Below are 25,556 nucleotides of genomic sequence, written 5' to 3'. Positions count from 1 at the left end.
TTTTATTCCTTAGCATAGACTCATATTTCTATCTGGTAAGGTTTTCCTTCTGTCTAAAGTACTCCCCTTTAATGTTTCTGGTACCGCAGGCTTGTTGGTGATGAATTCTTTTAGTTTCTTCGTATCTTTTTTTTTTTTTTTTTATGAGACAGGTTCTCACTCTGTCGCCTAGGCTGGAGTACAGTGGTGCGATCTCGGCTCACTGCAGCCTCTGCCTCCCGGGTTCAAGTGATCCTCCCGCTTTAGCCCCCCAAAGTAGCTAGAACTACAGGTGCAAACCACCATGCCCAGCTACTTTTTATATTTTTTGTAGAGGTGGGGTCTTGCCGTGTCGCTCAGGCTGGTCTTGAATTCCTGAGCTCAAGCAATCTGCCCACCTCAACCTCCCAAAGTGCTAGGATTACAGGTGTGAGCCACTGCACCTGTTTTTATATATCTTAAAAAGTCTATTTTATCTTCCGCTTTGAAAGATATTTTCAGTCTGCATAGACTCTATGTGGACAGTCTCTCAGGATTTTAAACATGTTTCTCCACTGTCTCCTCACTTGCATTATTTCTGATAAGACATCTGCTGTCATCTTTACTACTGTTCCTCTGTGCACAATGTGTCTTCTTTCTATTATTTTAAGATGTTCTCTTTGTCATTGCTTCTGGAAAGTTTGATTCTGCCTTGGTCTGGTTTTCTTCATGTTTCTCGTGCTTGGGACTCATTGAGGTTCTTTTGGATCTGTGTGTTTACAGCCGTAATCCAATTTGGAAAATTTTTGGCCACTGTTGCTTCAGTTATGTGTTTATTAGACTGATCGGATTTTTCCACGACTCATTGATGCTCTGTTTTTCGTTTTGGTTTGTTTCTTTGTTTTTGTTTTTGTTTTTTTAATTTGAATTCTCTTTCTTCTGTGTTACATTTTGGATAGTTTCTATTGCTGCCTTCCAATTCACTAGTCTTGTGTTATGCAATGTCTGATCTGCTGTTCATCCCATTCCATGTATTTTTCATTGCTAGTTTAATTTGTGTCTTACTTGTACCTTTCATGTCTCCCCCACAGTTACAAGAACTGTTTTAATGCTCTAATAGTAACATTGAGTTCTGGGTACATTTTAAGTCTTCAGTTTGTTTTTCCTCCTCATTATGGGTCTGTATTTTCCTGCTTTTTCGCATGCCTAGTAATATTCGGTTGTGTGCTAGGCATTGCTGAGTTTACTTTGTTAAGTGGTGAATATTTTTGTTTTCTTGTAATTATTCTTGGGGTTTGTTCTGGGATGCAGTTAAGTTAGTTGGAAACAGTTTGATCCTTTCAGGCCTTGCATTTAAGATTTGCTAGGTGGAAGCAGAGTGTTTGGTTGCTCCCACTACTGAGGCAAGACCCTCCTGTGTACTTTACCCAATGCCCAAAGGATTATGAAGTTTCCAATCCTCGCTAATGGGAGCACTCTTCTCAGCCCTCTGTGAGCTTAAAGCACTGGTCCCTCCAATGCTTTTTGGATGATTCATTCCCTAGTCTCAGGTAGTTCACTCACATGAAGCACTGATCAGTATTCTGACTTGTCCTGCTACCCACTGAATCTGGATTTAAAGTCACTCCTCAGAACATAAAACAAAAAACACACACCCTAGAAGGGCATCCTTGAAATGCATATGCACAGGCCAAGTCTGGAGGATGAGAGAACAGAATTTTATTTGCTTTCTCCCATTAGCCTATTAGAATAAATTGCTTTATCAGGTGGTCAAATGGTTATATAGTCTGAGAGGTCAGCAAGCAACTAACCACCTACATCTGACATTGTTTCATTTTCTACAAATATCTGTGTATAGCAGTGATTAACAAACTTCACATATAGCTCCCTGGGTATCCCTGTTAAAAATACAGATTCCTAAAGTTTGGCAAAATATTGATAATTGTTGAATTTAAATTATAGGTACATGAAGGTCTATATATGCTTCTATTTTTGTGTAATATTTGAAACTTTCTGTAATAAAAAGTTTAGAAGAAAAACAAAATATATACATTAATTTATAATTCCTGGGCCTCTATGCCTACAACCTGCTTTAGCATCTCTGAAATGGGATGCAGGAATCTGCTCAGGTGCCCTAGCTCAGGTGGTCCTTGGGCTACATTCTGAGAAACACTGGTACACTTATTGTTAAGCGACTCATTTTTTTGACTTAGTTATCTCTATGGTTGCTATTTTCTCAACGAAGGTATTACCCAGGGACCGCCAGCCTGTAATGCTCAAATAAATGAACACTCCCTTCTTAGCCCACCAAGCTCTTACCTGAACAGCCTCTGGAGGAGTGGGATCCTTGCAACCAAAATTATAAAAATGGAACTCTCCTCCAGTCAAAGCAGCAACCTCTTTCAAAAACCTGTTTGCAATCTCATCATTGTAATTGAAGGAGATGGTATAAATAGGAATTTCCTGAAAAAGTTTGACCTGGTCTATAACCGTTTCAGGTGGCTGAAATGATAAGTTTTGGGGAGGGGGGAAGGGAGATGGAAAGAGAAGAGAAAGAAAAGAATATGAAAATCCTTAGTATTTACTACAGATACTCAAATAGTAATTCTGTATACAGTGGTGAGTGGCTTCTTAAAAACATGTCAATTCAATTCAGTAAATAAAGAAAAGACTGCCAGATGGTGAGAGTACAATGATCCACAAGACATGGGCCTTGGCTCTGAGGTCTCTCAGTTGGGTGGGACAAAGAAGCTAGGAGAAAGATTTGGCCAACCAAGTCACTCAACTTTAGGTGTGCCTGAACTTAGAGTCCATGTATTTAAAGTGCTGGGCTACAAAAGAGCAATTTCCAGCTTCCAGCATGCTATGGTCAACTGCTTCCCACAGAGAGTGAAGGAAGAGATGTTTATTAAAGGTCCTCCCATGTGCTGGGCATTCATCTTAGAAACTGAAGAAAGCAGGCAGGCTCTGTGAGAAATGGATTAAGGAGCCCCAGAGCTGAGAGAGGCTTCTTCACTGTACACAGGAGCTAGACAGGGAGTGAGCCCACACTCCACAGCCCAGAGAAGCTGCTGGAATGAGTGACAGAAAGGGGCACGGTTAGTCAGTCTGCGGTGGTGAGAGGTTTGCTTCAACTTTCTGATTGTGCTCTTCAAAGCTCTGAGGATACAAACCAGCAAAAGGACTCCTCAGCAGGGAGGGGGCAGGAGGACAGGAATGGCTGTTTCCCATTGCAGGGATGGAGCTCCCTCTGCCATTGAGGGGAACCCCCACCCTCTGCCCAGCTCCCCAGCACCATCCTGGGGCACTGGAACATCATGCCAGTTTAGCATGAAGGGACCACCTGAGACTGGGTGCAGGTGTGGGGCTTACAATGATACACATGACAGTCTCTCCCACTCATGCTGTCTTCAGCTGTATGGAATGAAGGAAACAGCTCCAGAGCTAGAGACTTGGGCTTGAAGCTCATCCAGCACTGCCCATCTGAATGGCCTAGGGCATGTCCTGTCTAATGTGAGTTTCCTCATCTGTGGCTCAGAACTGATACTCCCTACTTAAACGGCTGCTGTGAGGAGTAAATGAGATGATGTTCCCTAGAAGGCATTCCACAAATATTTGTTGAGTACATTTTATTTGCCAGGAGCTGCTGTCAGCCTAGGATAAGGCCAAGCAGCACACCTGAGCCACTTTCCCCATTCCCTCTGCTCCGAGTCTAAACAGCTGTGCAGCCAGGGCTCCACACACATCAGCTGTGCAGCCTTCCTCCACACACATCAGCTGGGCAGCCTTCCTCCACACACATCAGCTGGAGTGGCAAGAAAGGCCGAGATTCCATCTCCTCCCTGCCGGAAGGAGGTCTGTTTGTGCATGTGCAGGTTGATCACCCTGCACCTTCCCCAACCTCCTGCCCTCACATACCCTATGCTAAGGCTTTAGCCATTAGTTTTATTTAGGATGGTGCACATGCCTTTATCATGTCCATTTTCTTGATTCCAGTCCAGACCAGCCCATAACTTTAAAGAATTCCCAAAATGACCACAGCCAAAGCTGCATGGGCTGTTCCCAGCAAAGACCCTGCCAGCTTACACTATGGATGCCCACCAAAGGACACTTATCCAATGTGTATATGATTCCCTTTTAATGAAGACTAATATTTCTAGAACCCACTTAATTTTTGACCTGCTTAATTTTAAAGACTGTGTCACCTTATAATGCTCCCTCGGACATTTAATAATCAGGCAGGAAGCTAGTGTCCATGTAACTGATCCAGAACAGCATCTGTGTCTATTCTTCCACGGAGAAAATTCTGCTGAATATTTGGAATAATAACACTGGCCTTACACATTCAGTTCCTATAAAGCCAGTGAAAATTCAAAAGCAAAAAATGGAAATTGAGTGGTACATCTCCATATCTTCTACATAGAACATGAATATCAAATATCAATTTGCCTTTCTGAGAGAATCCAAGGAATAATGAAAAAAAAAATAGACCACGTGTGTCGAAAGCGCAGTCTTTTTGCAGGTGTTGAATTCGGAAGTCCTCAAGAGTTTCTAAATTGGCTGGGCGCGGTGGCTCATGCCTTTAATCCCAGCACTTTGAGAGGCCGAGGTGGGCAGATCACAAGGTCAGGAGATCAAGACCATTCTGGCTAACACGGTGAAACCCCGTCTTTACCAAAAATACAAAAATTAGCCGGGTGTGGCGGCATGCACCTGTAGTCCCAGCTGCTGGGGAGGCTGAGGCAGGAGAATGGTGTGAACCCGGGAGGTGGAGCTTGCAGTGAGCCGAGACCGCACCACTGCACCCTAGCCTGGGCGACAGAGCCAGACTCTGTGTCAAAGAAAAGAAAAAAAGAGTTTCGAAATTATGTTTGGGGTAATTTGCACATTTCTGACTCCACCTTTTTTTTTTTTTTTTTTTTTTTTAAGATGGAGTCTCGCTCTGTCGCCCAGACTAGAGTGCAGTGGCGCGATCTCGGCTCACTGCAAGCTTCACCTCCCGGGTTCACACCTTTCTTCTGCCTCAGCCTCCCCAGCAGCTGGGACTACAGGCGCACGCCACCAGGCCCAGCTAATTTTTGTATTTTTAGTAGAGACGGGGTTTCACCGTGTTAGCCGGGATGGTCTTGATCTCCTGACCTTGTGATCCAACTCACCTCGGCCTCCCAAAGTGCTGGGATTACAGGCATGAGCCACCGCGCCTGGCCTGACTCCAGCTATTATCCATATCCTTGATTCTCCATCTTTGAGTAGACCTTCAGAATCTGGTGAAATATATCAATCTTCTCTCAAGAAAACAAAAATTTTGAGTGTATTTTTATATATATTATTGGGAGATTCCAGAGCCTCAGAAGTCCGTACTGGACTGTAGATCAAGAATTCTTGTCAATACACTGCTTGCGGGGATGTTGCTTGTGACATCCTCTTTGGGGGCTGCTATTCGGCAGTAGCGATCAAAACATGGACCTTGCAGCTGAGTCCACTTCTCAGAATTTACACCTACAGATATACTCACTCACAGGCAAACCAACATATGCACAGAGTTCCTTTGGCAAGATTGTGTAAAACAGAAAGCTCAAAAACAATCTGACTGCGTATCTGCAGGGGACTAGCTAAATAAGTGATGGGATAGCCATGTGATGGAACCTAGAAGAGAATGAGGACACTCTTTATGAAATGATATGAAGCCATCTCCAAGGTATACTGTTTGACGAATAAAGGTGCAGAATCGTGTGTATAATAGGCTAACATTTGTTTTTGTAAAAAAGAGGAAATATATATGAATACATTTTTGCTGTATAACAGAAACCATCTCTGAAAGGAGATACAAAAAAACTAGTTACATCAGTTGCCTCCTAGCTGGTGAAAGGGGTGAGAGGGAGAATTTTCTCTACCTATGCTTTTCTACGAAGGTAGAAAAGAATGCATTAGAATGCATTACTATTCAAAATTTAAACAAAAATAGCTTTAAGGTACAAGTTTTATTAAATTCATACAACAGAATGCGATGCAGTCATTGAGAAGGATGCTCCTGAGGAATTTTTGATGACTTGGAAAAATGCATGTGATATGTTAGATGGGAAAAAACCCCACAAAATTCAATTATGAGTGCTTTAAAATTGTCCCCTTTTTTTTGTTTTTTTTGGGGTTTTTTTTGTTTGTTTGTTTTTCTTAGAGACAGGGGCTCACTCTGTTGCCCAGGCTGGAGTGCAGTAGCACGATCATAGCTCACTGCATCCTTGAACTCCTGGTTTCAAATGATCCCCCTACTTCAGCCTTCTGAGTAGCTAGGACTACAGGTGCACACCACCACACTGAGCTAATTTTAAAATTTTTTATAGAGACAGGGTCTCAATATGTTGTCCAGGCTGGTCTTGAACTCCTGGGCTCAAGCAATCCTCCTGCCTCAGCCTACCAAAGTGTTGAGATTACAGGAGTGAGCCTCCCCACCCAACCACATTTTCTCCTTTTTAATGCTTACCTGTGTTTTCCAAGTTGTCCATAGTGTAAACAATTTTAAAAATCAGTAAGAGTATATTAAAAAGAAAAATACACCTTGACTTGCCTAGATGTCTCTCAAGTCGGAAGCTTCAGCCCACACTGTCCCCAAACTCCAGCTCCATATTTCTAGGGACTTCTAGACACCCATGCACTCCCTAGAGGTTCGCAAACACAGCTTCCTCCACCAGCCACCCCCAAGCCTACTTGCCTCTTCTTGAAATCTGCATTTCAATCCGTTAATATCAAAATCATTGTAAACCAGGAATCAGTCATCCTGACTCCTTTCTGCCTTGCTCCTACCTTCTCCTCACCTCTCGGTCACTGCTTCCAAACTGGCCATGGGGTCCTGTTGATGCTGCTTCCTGCGGCTCACGTCTGGAGGCAGTCCCCTCCTCCCATTCCTGCTGCTCCCACCCAAGGCTAGGTCCTTCCCAGCTTTCATCAAGGACCCAGCAGCAGGCCATGGCAGCGCCAGCCTTTCCTTGGCACAACTGAGGCATGTTTCTGAGATGCAGATGGGTAGGGTGGGCGGCTCCTCCGAGAGTTCCTCTCTGTGGTGACACCACCCTTCTAATGTGGCATTCGAGGACTTCCACAGTCTCCCTCAACCCAACGTTTTTCACCTCCACCCTGATGTTCTTCCGTTGCCCCTGTCCTCAGCTTGTTTCTCTGAGCCCCCCACATATTTCCACACCTCTGTGTCCCTTCTGCCCAGGACATCAACAGTGTCTTCTGTTCCAAAGATTCCTTCTTCTCTTTCCAGACACAGCTCAAATGTCCCCACCTCGCTGGAACCTGCCCTGGCCTTCCCTCCATCTGTACAGCAAAATCCATCACTCTGTGCTCCTAGACATAGCACAGGCAACCCTGTTCCCGCGTTGTATTAAACTGTATACATCTAGCACATTCGCCAAAGCACAAACTTCCCAAAGGCAGGGATGAGCTATTACTCATCTTTATAGCCTCAGACCCTGGCACCACACACGGAACAGAAGAGAGACACGATGAACTGCTTCCAAAGAGAAAACACAGTGAAGTTGATAGGAAAAAAAATTAAAATAAATTTTCACTTTACACACTCCCGTTCTGCCATAAATCTAAAGCTGCAGTAAAATCCAGATGCTTACTCTCTTTAAGCCCTGAACTTTTTGCCACAGGATATTTTAGAATATTTGCCTAGCAGTCTGCATATGCAAACATCTCACAAGGAAGGACACGAGTTGACACTAATTCACTTTAGCTGTTAATTTACATTACGTTGGCCTGAAAATCCTTCTATTTATTTAATGCCTGGAGTACTCGTCTTTCATTCACAAAGCTCAAAAGAAGACGAACAGACTCCTCTACAGCTTTTCAAATATTTTCCAGTCGGGCTAAACAAAACAAACGACATTTCGCTAGAAAAGCGTGTTTTTGTTTAAATGAGTACTAAGTTAGCATTAGAGGTAAAGCCAAGGACATTATGCAGTGACATGTTTAGATTCAGAGTCTCCAGAGGAAAAAAAATCAAAAAGAATCTCCTCGCTTTTCATTTGTAATAAAATGCAAACCAGTCTTCAGTGGACAGCAGACGTCTCCTTTTGTGGGGCTGGTCTCCAGGCTAGGGGTGTGTGTCACACTCACCAGACAACATTCACTGTCTCATAAATTCTCCTCAGAGTTTCCAGAGACAAAGGAATCTCTCAGTGTATTTTCTCACCTCAGATCTGAGTCCCTAAGCCAAGGAAGTATATGTCCACGGATTTTTGGTGGCAGCTGAAAAGATCCACCAGACCTATTTCCAGCATTTGCTTTCAGAGCATCAGTGAGGCCCTCTTTGTTCCCAGCTCTGATAAGTACCTGATCAGGTCTCCCATCGGTCAGAAGGTAGATTGCCTGTGTTTCTTTATCAGCAAAAGCAGTTTTCAGGGCACTCAGGGTGTTTGTGGAGCTTCCAATCTATGGAAAAAAGAGATACCAAGGACACACTTGAATCCCAAAAAAGAATTCACAAACAAGTATTTATTTTCTGCTTCCAAAAAAGAAGAAAAAGTACTTGTGAGATGAAAGATGAATTAAAATTACATTGAGATAATAATTTAACCCCAGTGATTCCAAGAAACATATCCCAGGGTGTGCCTAAAAGTCTCTTTCCGGGCAGTCCAAGGACTGCTACAAGTCAGGACTGTGGATTTCCTGCCTTGATGACAGAGCTCTTAATGCAATTTTATTTTTTTGTGTTTCTACATGAGATGCTAACTCAGTTACTGCTCACTCGTCTGTCAACAGAGCTTAAACATGCAGCCTCAATACACTGTGGCATCGTAATGGTTTCAAACCAGGATTTATTCATGATACCCAATATTTGGTAAACGTGAGTGTGGTATCATTAGCAATCTAACAATGTACATGTGGGCATATCTAACATTACCTGACAAGTTCTGTTTTTAGCAATCTCTCAAATCATAGTAAACACTTAGAAAATCTCTTAAATACTTCATCAATATAGAAAGGAATGGATTTTTAGACACATATTAATTTACTGGAATGTACTCCCCTTAATATGCAAAAATGATCCTTACCAAGGGACCATCAGTAGAGATACAGGACTTTGAACTGTCCAAAAGCCTCCTTCAACATCCCCCTCATCTCAGTTCCGTTGTATCACTCCAGCTTCAGTTGTAAGCAAGAAAACCAACTGTGGTTGATTCAAACAGGAAGGAATTTATGATAAAGGACATTGGGATGGCTCACAGCATCACCAATGGACAGGATAACCTGGGTTGGGACCTCTCATCAGGAATGAGACCCCCAATCCTGCTGCAGGGCTGCCTGGTGGGGGCCCCGCTGCAGTTCCACTGCAGAGTGCTGGATGCCGTGGCTTTCCTCGCTGGCACGGGGAGTATTGACAAGAGATGGACCACAGCTCACTGCCACTGCCACCCCAGGAGCTGCATCGGTATGCATCTGCCACCACTGCCAAGGTTGTCTCTGCTGGACCCGCCATCTGGAGTCACAATATCTCAAGTCAAAGCCTAGGAGGTTATTCTGACTGATGGTGCCTGGGTCACATTACCCACACCCTAGCTAAAGCGAGGCCAGACCCTTCAACTTCCATAGGTGAACAGACTCTGCCCCCATCCCAAGAATCAGGATAAGAAGGGAGCAGAGACTGACAGCCTAAGGAATGACAAAGATCCAGCCCCCACCCCACCCAAGGCATCTCAGGCCTCACCGTATACCATGGGCACTCTTCCATTAAGACTTTCTCAGACTCAGCCATGATGGGGAACCCCATGACCTGACCCATCCAGCTGCTCTCACCTAAGCCTCCTTCATCAGCTTTACTCCCTTTCATTTCAATAGATACTTAGTAAGCACATAAGTACCACGTGCCAGACATTTTGATAGATCTGAGACATAACTTACAAAACCAGACAAAATTCTGTGCCTTGAAGGGGGTTCATAGGATGGTGTTGGATGCCTAGAAGATGACGACCTAACACTGTAGCAAAAGCTGTAAAAGTTCATGCCCAGTGTAGGATGCGTCTTACTCTAGCTGAGTGAGTTGCTAAATACATCTTCTGGGGGAGACAGCAGGGAAGACTCTTAAAGGATGAGTAGGATAGGCAGGAAACCACAGAAAGGATGCTGCACGCTCCAGACTCCTTTCTTGTTCAGGATTCAGCAAGTAATTCCATAACTGTAAAGCCCATAGGAGGAGAGGGGCCAGGAAAATGATGGGAGTAATGTTAATCATAAAACAACATCTATAGAGTACTTACTAGGCTAAGGGCTTATTTTTCCTGTATTTTTAATCTGTGGTCTGCTCCCCATCCCAGAAGGTCACCCAGCAACAGCAGGTAGCCCAGGGACATGCCTTCCACCCCTGCAGACAGCACCAAACAGGAATTGAGGGGGCCCCAGCAGCACAAGATGGCTCAGGGAACGAGACTGTCACTGGAACGAAAGCCCACAGAAGTAAGCCAGAGCAAACATGCTACACCCAAACACAGCGACTGCACCGAATAAACAGACGTAAGTGGAAATAAAGTCTTCTAACATGATAACCAAATGGTCTAAGATATAATTTAAAAATCACTCATTATACCAAGAACCAGAAATATCACATTCGAATGAGAAAAGCAACCCACTGATGCCAACACCAACAGAGCCTCAGAAATCTCCGGAACAATGAGGAAGAGCTAATACTATTCATACCATTAGAGTTTCAGAAAAAAGAGGGGAGAGAGTATGGGGCTTAAAAAGCATTTAAAAAGTAATGACTGAAAAAAAAACCCCAAATTTTGGCTGGGCGCGGTGGCTCACGCCTGTAATCCCAGCACTTTGGGAGGCTGAGGTGAGCAGATCATGAGGTCAGGAGATCGAGAGCATCCTGGTTAACATGGTGAAACCCCATCTCTACTAAAAATACAAAAAATTAGCCTGGCGTGGTGGCAGGTGCCTGTAGTCCCAGCTACTCAGGAGGCTGAGGCAGGAGAATGGCATGAACCCGGGAGGTGGAGCTTGCGGTGAGCCGAGATCGCGCCACCACACTCCAGCCTGGGCGACAGAGCGAGACTCCATCTCAAAAACAAACAAACAAACAAACAAAAAAACAAATTTGGTTAAAGATACAGAAACTACAATTCAAGAAGCTAAGCAAATCCCAAACAGGATAAAACCAAAGAAAGCCAGACCAAGACACATTGTATTTAAATTTCTGAAACTAAAAACAAAGAAAAATCCTAAAAAAGCTGAAGAGAAATAACACATTACCTATAAAAGAGCACCAGTTCAAATGACAGCCGTTTCTCATCTGAAACTATAGAGACCAGAGGAAGAGGCGCCACATTTTCAAGAGCTGAAAGAAAATAACTGCCAGCCATGAATCATCTATCTGGGGAAAATATCCTCCAGGGTTGAAGGAGAAGGAAAACTATGTGAATTTATTACAGGGAGACCTACCCTTAAAGAAGGGTTCATGAAAGCTTTCCATATAGAAAGAGAACGAGAAAAGAAAAAAGCCTGGACTTTCAGAAAAAAGAACAATGGAATGAGTAAATATAAAAGTAAGCATAATAGATAATCCTTAACACCATGGATTTCTTTAGTTACATTTTATGATTGAAGCAAAAGTTTAGCACCATCTAAGACAGCATATAATGCATGCAAAGGAAATACTTCAGACAATTATATATTTTAAATGGTGAGTGTAAAGGGAGCTAAATAGAAGTAAGGTTGCTACACTTAACTTGAAGTAGCAAACCACCAATAGGCTGTGATAAGTTATATCACAATAGGCTGTGATAAGTTACATATATGTATAAGGAAATATATAGAACTATTAAGAAAAGTATACAAAGCAATACACTCAAAAACAGTATAAATAAATCAAAATGAAACACCAAAATATGCTCAAATAACCCATAGGAAGGCAAGACAAAAGAGAAAAATGAGAAACAGAGGAGACACACAAAAATAATAAATAAATAAAATGAGACACTTAATCCTTAAATATGAATAATTACTTTACATATAAATCACCTACATATACCAATTACATGACAGAGATTGAAGAGTGAACAAAAACATGACCCGATTTATGCTGTCTACAGGAAACTCACTTCAGGCATAACAACGTAGATAGGTTAAAGGTAAAAGGATGGAAAAAACATATTATGCAAATATTTATTTTTAAAAAGCAAAAATAAGTATATTAATATTATATAAAGTAGACTTTAACACAAAGAAAATTTACTAAGGACAAAAAGGGACATTAGGATGATAAAATTCTCAATCCACCAAGAAGACAACGACCCTAAATGTGTATACATCAAACAACAGAGCTTCAAAATACATGAAGCAAAATTTGATGGAGATGAAAAGAAAAATAGATAAATCTATTTTTATCTACTTTATAATAGAGTTGTAATAGATAAAATAGGTAGAGTCTTATGGTTGGGGTCTTCAATACACCATTCTTTTTTTTCTGAGGGGTGTACATTGTATTGGAAACCTTAAATACTCTTCAGATAGAACATGTTTTCAATCAAGGTTCTCATGTGGCTTACACCGAAACCTGAAGCTGTTTGGATTAGGGGAAGGAGAGGGACAGTACAGCAGATGAGTGCTTAGTTTGCCAAAAAGACCCCTCACAATAAGTGCTCTTCAGCCAGCGTATCAGCTTCTGCCAAACCTTCTTCAATGGGTTCCATCACTGAAGGCCCATTCTGAGAGATGGTCATGTTCACCTATCAAAATCTGCTGAAATCCTTTAATGGTCTCCTTCAGGAGTACTGACTTCCCCATATGACCTGTAATGACCTCAGCAGCCTGGAATGGCTGAGACAAGAAATGTTGTATTATCCACATTTAAGATACAGTCAACTTGTCTTCCTCAGAAAGTTAATCCATACCCAATATGGATTATGACAATAACGTATGGAGGGATTTGTAGCCACGCAGAATCTTTTGCACCCCACGGGCAACATCATTATGCTCATTGCCAACAATGTTGGGATCCATGATGTGAGAGATGGAGTCCAGAGGATCCACATGTAGATAGATGCCCAGCTCAGTGACAGCATGGGGCAGCACAGTGGTGGCATCCAAATGAGCAAAGGAAGTAGCAGACGCAGTCGAGTCATCAGCAGGTACATAGCCTGTACAGAGGTGATAGATCTCCTCTTGGTAGTGGCAATTCTTTCCGCACATCGTACCCACCATGTCAGTGGCCAGGGTAGGCTGATATCCCACAGCAGAAGGGATTCTGCCCAATAAGGCAGACACCCTTGAGCCAGCATGGGTGAAGTGAAAGATATTATCAATAAACAGGAGTACATCTTGAACTTCTTGGTCTCTGAAGTATTCAGCCACAGTCAGTCCAGTCAGAGCTACCTGGGCATGAGTAGCAGGTGGTTCATTCATTTGACCTTACATCAGCATTACCTTGGAGGTAACATCTTTTAAGTTGAAAACACCAGACTCAGTCATTTCATAATATAAGTCATTGCCCTTACAGGTCCTCTCAAAAACACCAGCAAACCCAGATTAAGCACCATGGGCTTTGGCAACATTATTGATTAACTCCATGATGGGTACAATCTTGTCAACTCCAACACCACTAAAAAGCCCAATTTTGCCACTCTTGGCTAGGAAGCGAGGAAATCCACAACTTTGATACTAGCCACCAGAATTTCTTGTTCAACGCTAATTTCCATGAACTCAGGAGCCTCATCATAAATGGGAGCAAACTGTTTCATTTTGATGGGACTTCTTTCATCAATAGGCTCTCCAATGATGTTCATGATTCTGCTCAAAGTCTCAAGACCAACAGGACTTTTGATTGGTTCACCAGAGTCCAGGACTTTCTGGCCTCTAAACAAGCCTTCTGTACCATTCATAGCATAATCCTTACTGTGCTCTCACCCAAATGCTGGGTCACCACCAAAACCAGCCTGGTCTCCCTGCCTTGTACTTGCTGGGCATTTAAAATAGATGGTAGTCCCTCATCAAACTGGACATCCACTACTGCATCAATGACCACCACAATACAGCCAGTGGTGGTGCCTGTCTTCAGCAAAGGTGATGTTTGTGCCCATATTTCCTGGTAGACTGGATTGCTGCCAGAGTGGCCCATGGCAAGACCTGAGCTTGGAGTAGCAACACTGAAGGGCTGAGTTCCTGCAAGGCCCTGGAGGCTGAGGCAGCAGACATGACCCACAGAACTCAACATGGTAGAGTTTGGGTGGAGACTGAGTGTTGCCCAATATCCCGCTCTTAATGATTGACAGAACAACTAACCAATCAGCAAGGACGGAGAGGAATTGAACAATACCATCAACTAACCAGATCTAATTGAGATTTATAGAATACTCCACCCAACAAAAGACTGCACATGCTTTTCAAACAAACATTGAAAATTTGCATAAATAGACCATATCCTGAGTCACAGAACAACATTTAACAAATTTAAAAGATTTGAAATCATACAGAGTATGCCCTCTGACTATAGTGGAATCAAAATAGAAATTAATAACAGAAAGACAACATGAAAATTTCCACAAACACTTGGAAATTTTAAAACATGCTTTGAATAATTCATGGCCTAAAAGTGAAATCACAAAGAAAATTAAAAGTTAAATAGTACTGAATGAAAATTAAGCTGTTTTGCTTAAAATTTGTGGGATGTACCAACATAATTCTGGCAGGAAAATTTATGGTACTAAAAGCTTACTTACAATAAAATAAAAATATGCCAAAACTATAATTTATGTTCCTACCTCAAGAAGCTAGAAAAATAAACTCAAGAGCAAAATAAACTCAAAGCAGGCAGAAAGAAGTAAATAATAAAGAACACAAATTAATAAAATTCAAATAGTAAAACAATAGAGAAAATTGATAAAACAAAAGTCTGGTTGTTAAAAAGAATCAATAAAATTGACAAACTTCTAGCAAGATTTGCAAGGTAAAAAGACACATATTACCAACATCAAGTATAAAACAGGGCCTATTACAACATCTCTTGCAGTCACTGACAGGACAATAAGAGAATATTATGAAAAACTTTATGCTCATAAATTCAACAGTTTAGAAAAAATTGAACACTTTTTCAAAAACCACAAACTACAAAAACTCTACCAAGATGAAACTGACAACCTGAATAGTTCTATGGTTATTAAAGAAATTGAATTTGTAATTAAAAAGCCCCTGAAAAGAAGTATGTGTGTCCATATGGTTGCACTAGAGAATTAATTCATTAATTAATTTATTTATTGAGGCAGAGTCTCTCTCTGTCACCCAGGCTGGAGTGCAGTGACGCCATCTCAGCTCACTGCAGCCTCTGCTTCTGGATTCAAGTGATTCTCCTGCCCCAGCCTCCCGAGTAGCTGGGTTTACAGGCATCTGTCACCATGCCCGGCTAGTTTTTGCATGTTAAGTAGAGACGGGGTTTTGCCATGTTGGCCTGGCTGGTCTTGAACTCCTGACTTCAGGTGATCCTGCCTGCCTTGGCCTCCCAAAGTGCTGGGATTACAGGTGTGAGCCACCGTGCCTGGCTGCACTAGAGAATTTTATCAAACATTCAAAGGAGAATTAACACAAGTTTTACACAATCCACTCCAGAAAATAGAAGGGGAGGGAATACTTCCCAACTCACTCTGTGAGGCCAGTATTACACTGATACGCAAAGCAGACAAAGACAGCACACACACAAAAAGCCTACAGACCAACATCTCTCATGAACCTAGACACAAAAGTTCTCAACAAATATTAGCAAATTTAATCCAACAATGTATAAAATGAATAATACATCATGACCAAGTGGCATTCTATGTATTCAGAGTTGGTTCAAAATTCGAAAAAAAAATCATATGAGCATATCAATTTGCACAGAAAAGGATTTGGCAAATGCAACCTTCATTCAGTATAAAAATTCAGTACATTAGGAATAGAATGAAACTTTCTCAATCTCATAAAGAGCATGTACAAAAAGCTTGCAGCTAACATCATACTTAATGGGAGAAGACTGAATTCTTGCCCTTTATGATTGGGAAAAAGGCAAGTATGTCTGCTCTCAACATACCTATTCAATGTAGTACTGGAAGTTCTATCCGCTGCAATAAGGCAAAGGAATAAGTCATAGAGGTTGGAAAAAAAAACAAAAAACAAATACTACTGTCTATTTGCAGACTACCCAATTATCTACATAGAAAATCCTGAGAACTACAGTTGTCCCTTAGTATCTGTGGGGGACTGGTTCCAGGATCCACTCCCAACCCCATGGACACCAAAATCTGAGGATGCTCAAGTATCATATAAAATGGCATAGTATTTGCACATAACCTATACAATCCTCATGTATACTTTAAATAATCTCCAGATTACCTATGATATCTAACAAAATGTAAATGCTACATAAGTAGTTGTTATATTATATCTTTTAAGTTTTGTATTATATTTTATTGTTGTATTGTTATGATTTTTACCATTTATTTTTCTCAAATATTTTCAATCCATAGTTGGTTGAATCCATAGACACAGAACTTGCAGATATGGAGGGCTTACCATACACAAAAAACAAAAAGCGAAATAGTACATAAGCCTACTAAGGTCAAAAGATGCAAAGTCCACACATGAAAACCAACTGCGTTTCTACACACTGACAACAAATAGGTGAAAACCAAAATAAAAAGTGCAATACCACTTACAATTGCTCCAAAATATTACAATACTTAGTATATACTTAAACAGGTACAAGAGCTGTATGCTGAAATTATAAAATTCTGATGAAATAAATCAAAGACCTAAATACTCGGAGAGACATACTGTATTCATGGAATAGACGAATTAACACAATAAAGATGCCAATTCTTCCTAATTAGATCTATAGGTTTAATGCAATTTCTATCCAAATGTCAGCAAGGTTTTCAATAGGCATAAAGAAGTTTGTTTTCAATTTTTGTATGGAAAATAAAGGCCCAAGAATAGCCAAAACAATTCAAAAAAAGAAATGTAAAGTAGGAGTAGTTGTTCTTGATCTTAAAGCTCACTATACAGCTATTGCTATCAAGAAAGTGTGGTCCTAATGGAGACATCAACACATATAACAATAGAACAGAACAGGGAACCCATACAAAGACCTGCAGACATATTCAACTGATTTTTGGCAAATGAGCAAAAACAATTCAATAGAGGAGGAATAGCCTTTTCAATAAATGGTGTCACAAGAATTGCACATTCATAGGCAAAAAATAAATAAACCGGCTGGGTGCGGTGGCTCACGCCTGTAATCCCAGCACTTTGGGAGGCCAAGACGGGCAGATCACAAAGTCAGGAAATCGAGAACATCTTGGCCAACATGGAGAAACCCCGTCTCTACTAAAAACACAAAAATTAGCCAGGCATGGTGGTACATGCCTGTAGGCCTAGCTACTCTGGAGGCTGAGGCAGGAGAATCGCTTGAACCTGGGAGGCGGAGGTTGCAGTGAGCCGAGATCGTGCCACTGCAGTCCAGCCTGGGCGACAAGAGCGAAACTCCATCTCAAAATAAATAAATAAATAAATAAACCTCAACCTAGATCTCACACCTTATACAAACGTTAATTCCAAACAGATCATAGACTTAAATGTCAAACAAAATTATAAAACTTCTAGAAAAAAGGACACGGGGAAAACATCTTCAGGATCTAAGATTAGGCCGAGTCTTTAGAAATGACATCTTGAACTGAGCAAAAATAGTTATAAAATGTAATTTGTGGGAACAGCTAAAGCAGTAGCTGGGGGTGGTATTTATATCATTAAATTCTTAGATCTAAGAAATGGAGATTTAATTTAAAAAAACAAAGCAAGTAGGAGGAGAAAAATAATAAAGATAGCCGGAATCAACACAATTTAAAACATTTGTTAAAAATTAGAAAATCAAAGAAACAAAAAGTTGGTTTCTCGAAAAAATTAACAAAATTGAAAGAAAAATGTAAAAAGCTCTTCAAACTAACCAAGAAAAAAAGGCAGTAGACAAAAATTACCAATATCAAACATCACTACAGATCCCACAAACCTTAAGGAAATGATAAGGGAATGCTGTGAGCAATTCTATGCTCATAAATTCAACCCTATGGAAGAAATGGGCTGCTTCCTTCTAAGAAACAAATGACCAAAACTAATTCACAGAGGTACAGATCATCTGAATAGTCCTAAATCTGTTGAAGAAATTGAATTCATAGTTTTAAAACTTCTAACAAAAAAAGCCCAGATGGTTTCATTGGTAAGTTCTACCAAACAGTTAAGGAAAAATCATATCAATTCTGTACAACCTCTTTTAGAAAAAAAGAATATGGAATATTTTCTAACCCATATTATGAGGTCAGCATTTCCTGATACCAAAATTAGACAACAATTTCTAAGAAAAGAATCTGCAAACCAATATTCCTCAAGAATATAGACAAAAAAACCTCAACAAGATAGGTTAACAAATTTAATGCAGAATATATTCAATCTATAATACATCTTGAACAAGTGGAGATTATCCCAGAATGCAAAGCCAATTTAATATTCAAAAACAAATCAATGTAGTTCACCATATTAACAGACAACAGATCTGCCAAGTACAACTTGGCAACTTGGCTTCATCAAAATCAAAAGCTCAACAGATGCAGAAAACACATTTACAAAATCCAATATTTGTTTATGGTAACAATCCTCAAAAAACCAAGAATAGAAGGGAAATTGGTTAACAAGATAAAGCACATCTACAAAAAAAACAAAAAACCTCACAGCTAGCAAAGTATTTAATAGTGAAAGATTGAATGTTTCCCCTCTAATATCAGGAGCAAGGCAAGTACGTTCTCTCTCACCACTCCTGTTAAACATCATACTGAAAGTCTTAGCCAGTGCATTAAGGCAAGAGAAAGAAATAAACACTATATGGGTTGGATAGGAAAAAATAAAATCATCTCTATTCATACATAACATCATTGGAAATCCCAAGTAATCTACAACAAAGTTCCTAGAGAAGGTAAGTAAGATTAGCAAGGTCAAAAGAAATAAGGTCAGTATACAAAAATCAATTGTAATAAAGAATTAAAATTTATAATTTAAAAAGTACTATTTACAATAGTAACAAAAAAGACCCAAATAAATTTAGAGGTACACAGTGTTAGACGTCAATTCTCTTGAATCTGATCTATAGACTTAAGGGAATCTTAATCAAAATCCCAGTGTACTGTTTTGTAGATTTCAACAACTGATTCTGAAATGTACAAGGCAGTTCAAAGGAACTATATAACAGCCAAAAAAATTTGGAGGGAAATACAAAGCTAGAGGATTCAGGTTGGCTGATTTCAAGACTCAGTGTAAAGTCACAATAATAAAGACAATGTGATGTTGGTGAAAGAACAGACACCTATTAATAGTTCAATGAAACAAAAATAGACCCACACAGATATAGTCAAATGATTTTTGACAAGAAGCAATGGTAGTTCCACGGAGAGAGGAATAGTTACTTAGACAAACAGTGCTGGATCCTGCCTCACACCTTATACAAAAATGAACTCAAAATGTACCATATTCTTAAACACAGAATGTAAAACCATTACATTTGAGGATGAAAACAAGAGAAAACCTGCATGAGTGCAGTGTGTTTAGCTATGGGTCTAAAAGCACAATCCGTAAAGAAAACTTGGCAACTTCGACTTTATCAAAATTAAAAACTTATACACAGTGAAAAACCCTATTAAGGGAATGAAAAGCCATAGATTGGGAGAAAATACTTGCAAATTGTAAGTCTGATAAAGTTTATGTGCAGAATACGTGAAGAAAGTCAATCTTTTTTTTTTTATTTTTTGAGATGGAGTCTCGCTGTATCACCTAGGTTGGAGTGCAGTGGCGCCATCTCAGATCACTGCAATCTCCAGCCTCCCGGGTTCATGCCATTCTTCTGCCTCAGCCTCCTGAGTAGCTGGGACTATAGGCACCCGCCACCATGCCCAGCTTATTTTTTGTAGTTTTAGTAGAGACGGGGTTTCACCATGTTGGCCAGGCTGGTCTCGAACTCCTGACCTCATGATCTGCCTGCCTCGGCCTCCCAAAGTGCTGGGATTACAGGCGTGAGCCACCATGCCTGGCCTGACTCTAGCTATTATCCATATCCGCGCCCAGCCTGAAGAAACTCAATCTTCAGAAAACAAACAACTCAATTAAAAAATGGGCAAAATATCTGAACAGATATTTCACCAAAGAAGACATACATACAGATGCCTAATAAGCATGAAAAGACGAGTGTTAAGTAAATGCAATTAAAAGTACAATAGGATACTATGAGACATCTTTCAGCCATATTAGAATGTCTAAAATAAAACAACCTGACAACATCAAAAGCTGGAGAAGATGTAAGGTAATTGTAACTCTCATATATCGCTGACGGGAATGCAAAATGGTACAGCCACATTGGGAAACAGTTTGGCAGTTTCTTATAAAGTTAAACATACGCTTAGCATACTGGCCAGCAATCTCACTTCTAGATATTTATTTATATTAAAATGAAGTGAAAACTTATTGTTGGAAACCATTTCCCTTGGGTCTCATGTATTTCTACATATCTTGCAACAGACGTGCTGTCTGCTCTGGTTTATCTTTTCAAGATGTATATATAGGGAACAGCCTTGGAAAACAGAAATACTGTCTCTCTTCAAAGCAAAGAGTAGGCATGCTTATTGTCCGGTATAAAGATAATACCTAACTCTGGAGCAAAGGACCAGCATGCTCACAGTCCATTATAGAAGATTTGGTTTTCTTAAGTTCAGGGCCCCCTCCTTTAACACAACCTAATGCATGAGCAAGTGTCGCCTGGTCCTCATTGTTTCACCCTGCGGGAATTGGGGCTCAGGGAGCTAGTACAAGAAAATGCTGATGCTCTGGTTACTGCTTTTGCTGTGGGTAATAAAGTCATTTGTCTCTGACCCAAAAGCCTTGGTGTTCTGCTGGCATCCACATTAGTTTGCAAGAAAGGTAAAATCTCAGACCCTTCACAGTTCTCAACACCTTTTCACACAAAAATCTGTAGGCAAATGTTTACTGCAGCTTTATGTATAAAACCCAAAACAGGAAATAACACAGATAGCCTTCAGCAAGGAATGGGTAAACAGTTTTGCTTCCATACTCATCAATAAAGCACTACTCATTAATAAAAACACTACTTATCAATAAAAGGGAGTAAACTCTTGATTCATGAAATAAGTTGGACGAACTTATAAGAACTGACAAAGTTCTTATATCTAGAAACTCAATTTTTTTTTTTTTTGAGACAGAGTCTCGCGCTGTCGCCCAGGATGGAGTGCAGTGGCGCCATCTCGGTTCACTGGAAGCTCTGCCTCCTAGATTCACACCATTCTCCTGCCTCAGCCTCCCAAGTAGCTGGGACTACAGGTGCACGCCACCACACCTGGCTAATTTTTTTGTATTTTTAGTAGAGACGGGGTTTCACCGTGTTAGCCAGGATAGTCTTGATCTCCTGACCTCGTGATCCGCCTGCCTTGGCCTCCCAAAGTGCTGGGATTACAGGCAGGGGTCAAGTGTTATTTTGGTAAGTGAAAGAAGCTAGAACCCAAAAGTTCTATTGTATGATTTTGTTTATATGACATTCTGGAAAAGGAAAAGCTATAAGGACAGAGAAACAGAGCAGTGTTTACCAGGAGGGAGGGGGAGTTGGTGACAAAGGGGCATATGAAGACATTTTGGGAGTGATAGAATTGGTCCCTTTGGTACTGTGGTGGAGATACATGACTCTATGCATTTATCAAAATCCATGAACTATCACCAAAAAGAGTGTTATTTTTTTACTGCATGTAAATTAAAATAAGATTCAACTAGGATGTGGAGGAAACCAAGGTGAAATGCGGACTGTAACCAATGACTCTAACTGTGTCACTAATGAATGACATAAGCACGCTAAAGAGATTGGGTAAGAAAGTTACCTGACTTCACAGCTTTGGAAGACAGTTTTTTGAATGGATACTGTAAAGTTAAAGCGGAAAAAAAAGCTGTATACAAACACTATAGCTGATAAATTTGTTTCTTGTAGAGTATGAACTAGCAATATTGAAACTATATGTACAGTAGGGTTGAAAATATAAGTAAATATGTTATAGGTAATGAGAATCAGGTTTCTCCTTGTCGAAGAAGTTGCAAATAAGTTCATTACAAATGAACCCTGGGCTCTGTGTTGGAATTAGAGGTATCAGTATGAATGCATGATTTGTTTGCTTATTTAATATAAATACAGACTGATATACAGATAAATAAATATAGATGTTTATGGATACATGGAGTAGCTATAGAAATATACATTTAATAGATATTATCATATATATCAATATATAATATAGATATTTTCTATGTATATATATTTCCATCTCTGTCCACTGAGAGGGCATAAAAGCAGTGATATAATCCGGTAGCAATAACCATACCCAGGTGTCCAGATCTTGGTTTCTAAATACCATTCTGTAACAAAAGAAACCAAGGTTCCTTGGAGTAGTGGTGGATTTCAGGGCTGAGGCTGGGAAAATATAAGATGATCGTAGAACATCTTATAGTGACAGAAAATCAAGAAATGCTAAAGGGGGAAAAAAGGTGGATGCATATTTAAATATTTAGAGGCAGCATAAAAGAATTCCCAATGGCCAAAGTAACAAAATAAATAATGATAGTATTAGATTATAACTCCAAGAATAAAATAAATTTCCATGAGTCCACATTGAAATAAATATATAAATGAATAAGTAAAAGGGGGAAAGGGAAATCTTTTCCTTACAGAATAATTCCAATATAGAAATGTAAAAGGAATAGAGGAAATATAAAATCACCTCAGCTCAGTAATAATTGTAAGGATGATCCACATCGAGGGCTAAAATTGTGGGCAAAAGCTTAAGGAACAAACGATATTTGCATAGCCTCAGAGCATCTCCTCCAAAACTTTTATTATTATTATAAAAATGGTAACTTTTGGGGGAGAAACCTGGCAGATGTCACCTTAACCAAATGATCAAAGTAAACACTGCTGGTCATAGAGCATATCGGCATCATGTGTGCCTTCAGGTGATCCACTGGGAAGAGTATTCCCTCCCCCAAATCCATAACCCAATCTAATAATGAGAAAACATTAGACAAAATCAAACTTAAGGACATTGTACAGAAGATCTGAATAGTACTCTTCAAAAGTGTCAAGGTCACGAAAGACAAGGCGAGATTGAGGAACTGTCACAGATTGGAAGAGACTAAGGAGGCATTGCAACTAAATGTCATGTGAGATCCTTGGCTAGATCTTGGAACATAAAAGGAACATTAGTGGAAAACTGATGAAGGCTGAATAAAGTCTGCAATTTAGCTCATAGTAGCCATGTGAATGTCTTAGTTTTATAATTATACCATGGCTATGTTAGAGGTGAACACTGGAGAAAGCTAGGTGAAGGGTAAGTGTGAACACTCCGTACTGCTTTTGCAACTTTTTTGTAAGTCTAAAATTATTGCAAATTTAAAAGTTAAAAGCAAAACAAAACCCTCTTGCAGGATTTGGGCAGCAGAAATGTATTCCAGATGGTAAACAGAACAACTCTTCCCTCTGAGCCCATTCTCAATAGTCTTTTGTTGAAAAGCCTACTGCTGAAAAGATGGTGGCAAAGCTGGGGAAGAGCCAGACAGAGAGAGCTCAGGGAAACATGGTCTGGGGGTGGCACCTGTTTTGCACCTGCTCCCCCCATCTCCCCCGCTCAACTACTGGGCAGGCGCTGCCGCTGCTTGTGCTCCCTGGCCTTAGGAACGCTTATGCTTGTTTGGGGACCTACTGCTGTATGACAACAGCACAAAGCAGGCTCAGACCACCCTGAGTGCTACCGGGTTGACTACTGGACCAAATCAGCCAAAAGAATAATAGAATTTGGCTTTATTATCTTTTTAAAATTAATTTACTTTTAATTGACAAATAAAATTGTATATATGGTATACAATGTAATGTTTTGATATATGTATACATTGTGGAATGAGTAAACCAAGCTAATTAACAAATCTATCACCTGACATATTTTTGAGTGATGAGAACACTTAAAATTTACTCTCTTGACAATTTTCAAGTATACAATACATTGTTATTAACTATAGTTACCATGTTGTACAATAGAGCTCCAGAACTTATTCCTCCTGTCTAACTGAAACTACGTACCCTTTGACCAACATCTCCCCATCCCCACCCAGCACCCTGCTCCCAGTCTCTGGTAACCGCCATTCTACTCTCTGCTTCTATGAGTTTGACATTTTTAGATTCTACATATAAGTGAGATCATGTGGTGTTTTTTCTTTCTCTGCCTGGTTTATTTCACTTAATATAATGTCCTCCAGGTTCATTCATGTGGTTGCAAATGACAGGATTTCCTTCTTTTGTAAGCTGTGTAGTATTGCATTGTGTATATATGCCACATTTTCTTTACCCCTGGTCCTTTTGAAAATGAATTTTGGACATTCAACAAGCCAGCAAGGGAGCATCAGTGAAAATTTGTAAAGAGAACAGAATTATGCTTTATAGGAATATGTGTTTTTAGCCAAATGGCTAAAATCTGAATAGATGGCTGACTCTATTCATTAGTGATTTTTATATAAAGCAGAACCCAATGATGTTTTTATGCAATGAGATTATATATATAATATCTTGTTATCATAAACCCTAAATTAGTAGGCTCTGAGTTAACAAGGTATTTCCTATCATTGTGTCATAAAAGGACAGAAAAAAAAAGGACAGAACATATGTCACAAGTAACTTCATTGGTTAATCCTGGAAATTTAACAAGTTGGGTATGAATTCAACACTATTTCCCAGGACAAGGTGCCCAGTTAAATTAAAATCTTACAGGCATTATTATTTCTTATAGAACAGATTTTCTCCTCCCAGTTTTAAAAACAAGTCACAAGGGAGCCCTGGTGCATCTCAATGATCTGCTAATGTCTATTTGTGACTTTCTGTCAAATCTGACTCTAAACTAGACACTAAACTATTTTAAAGATGTTTCTGATACATATTTGCCTTTTTTAAAAAAAGATACGGAGACTTGCTCTGTTGCCCAGGCTGGTCTCAAGTTGCTGGGCTCAAACGATCCTCCTAGCTCAGCCTCCCAAGGAGCTGGGACTACAGGTGTGCACCACGATGTTCAGCTCCTATATTTGACTTTTTAAGAACAACTCTTGGTCTCAATTGTAGTATATCTCAAATATTTGGAAGTTCGCAATGCTATATGCTATAAAAAATTAAGATAAGTTCAAGATAAGAAAATTTAGGGCAAGGAAAATCCTTCCCAGTAGTCTGTGTAAATGCCAAGGGCAGTCACTTCTGAGGAAATGATTTCACCTTCTTACTACATTCTCCGGCCCTAGCTCTCTTCTTGCATTCAGTCCTAAACACTCAGATTGTACTGTATATTTCCACATGCTCCTTACTTTTGAACAAAGCCCACTGATAAGAATGGCTGCAATATACCGTTTGCAACAATAATGAAATTACAGAAGAAAAAAATCTGAATATCTGAGTACAAAAAAAAAACCTCTGTTTTGAAATGTGTTTTCATAAGGGGGCT

The 25,556-nt window shown here is 40.0% G+C and overlaps 1 protein-coding gene and 1 pseudogene across 4 annotated transcripts in view; both read right to left on the bottom strand.

The window, feature by feature from the left end:
* Positions 1-25,556, bottom strand: part of VWA3B (von Willebrand factor A domain containing 3B) — a 225,651-nt gene that overhangs the window by 88,902 nt on the left and 111,193 nt on the right. For all 4 annotated transcript variants that reach the window (XR_008677081.2, XM_031008311.3, XM_055378491.2 and 1 more), the window contains exons 13-14: positions 8,299-8,397; positions 2,278-2,460 (exon numbers count right to left, since the gene is read on the bottom strand). Coding sequence is in view for 3 of the 4 variants with exons in the window: in XM_031008311.3 (XP_030864171.3) it covers positions 2,278-2,460; positions 8,299-8,397 (282 nt within the window). In the remaining variant the exon portion in view is untranslated. The remainder of the gene's footprint in view (positions 1-2,277; positions 2,461-8,298; positions 8,398-25,556) is intronic.
* LOC109025598 (ATP synthase subunit beta, mitochondrial-like) lies at positions 12,594-20,310 on the bottom strand (annotated as a pseudogene).

The sequence above is a fragment of the Gorilla gorilla genome, chromosome 12 (assembly GCF_029281585.2).
Source record: "Gorilla gorilla gorilla isolate KB3781 chromosome 12, NHGRI_mGorGor1-v2.1_pri, whole genome shotgun sequence".
NCBI classification, from domain to species: domain Eukaryota; kingdom Metazoa; phylum Chordata; class Mammalia; order Primates; family Hominidae; genus Gorilla; species Gorilla gorilla.
This window is presented reverse-complemented; position numbering and strand designations above follow the sequence as displayed.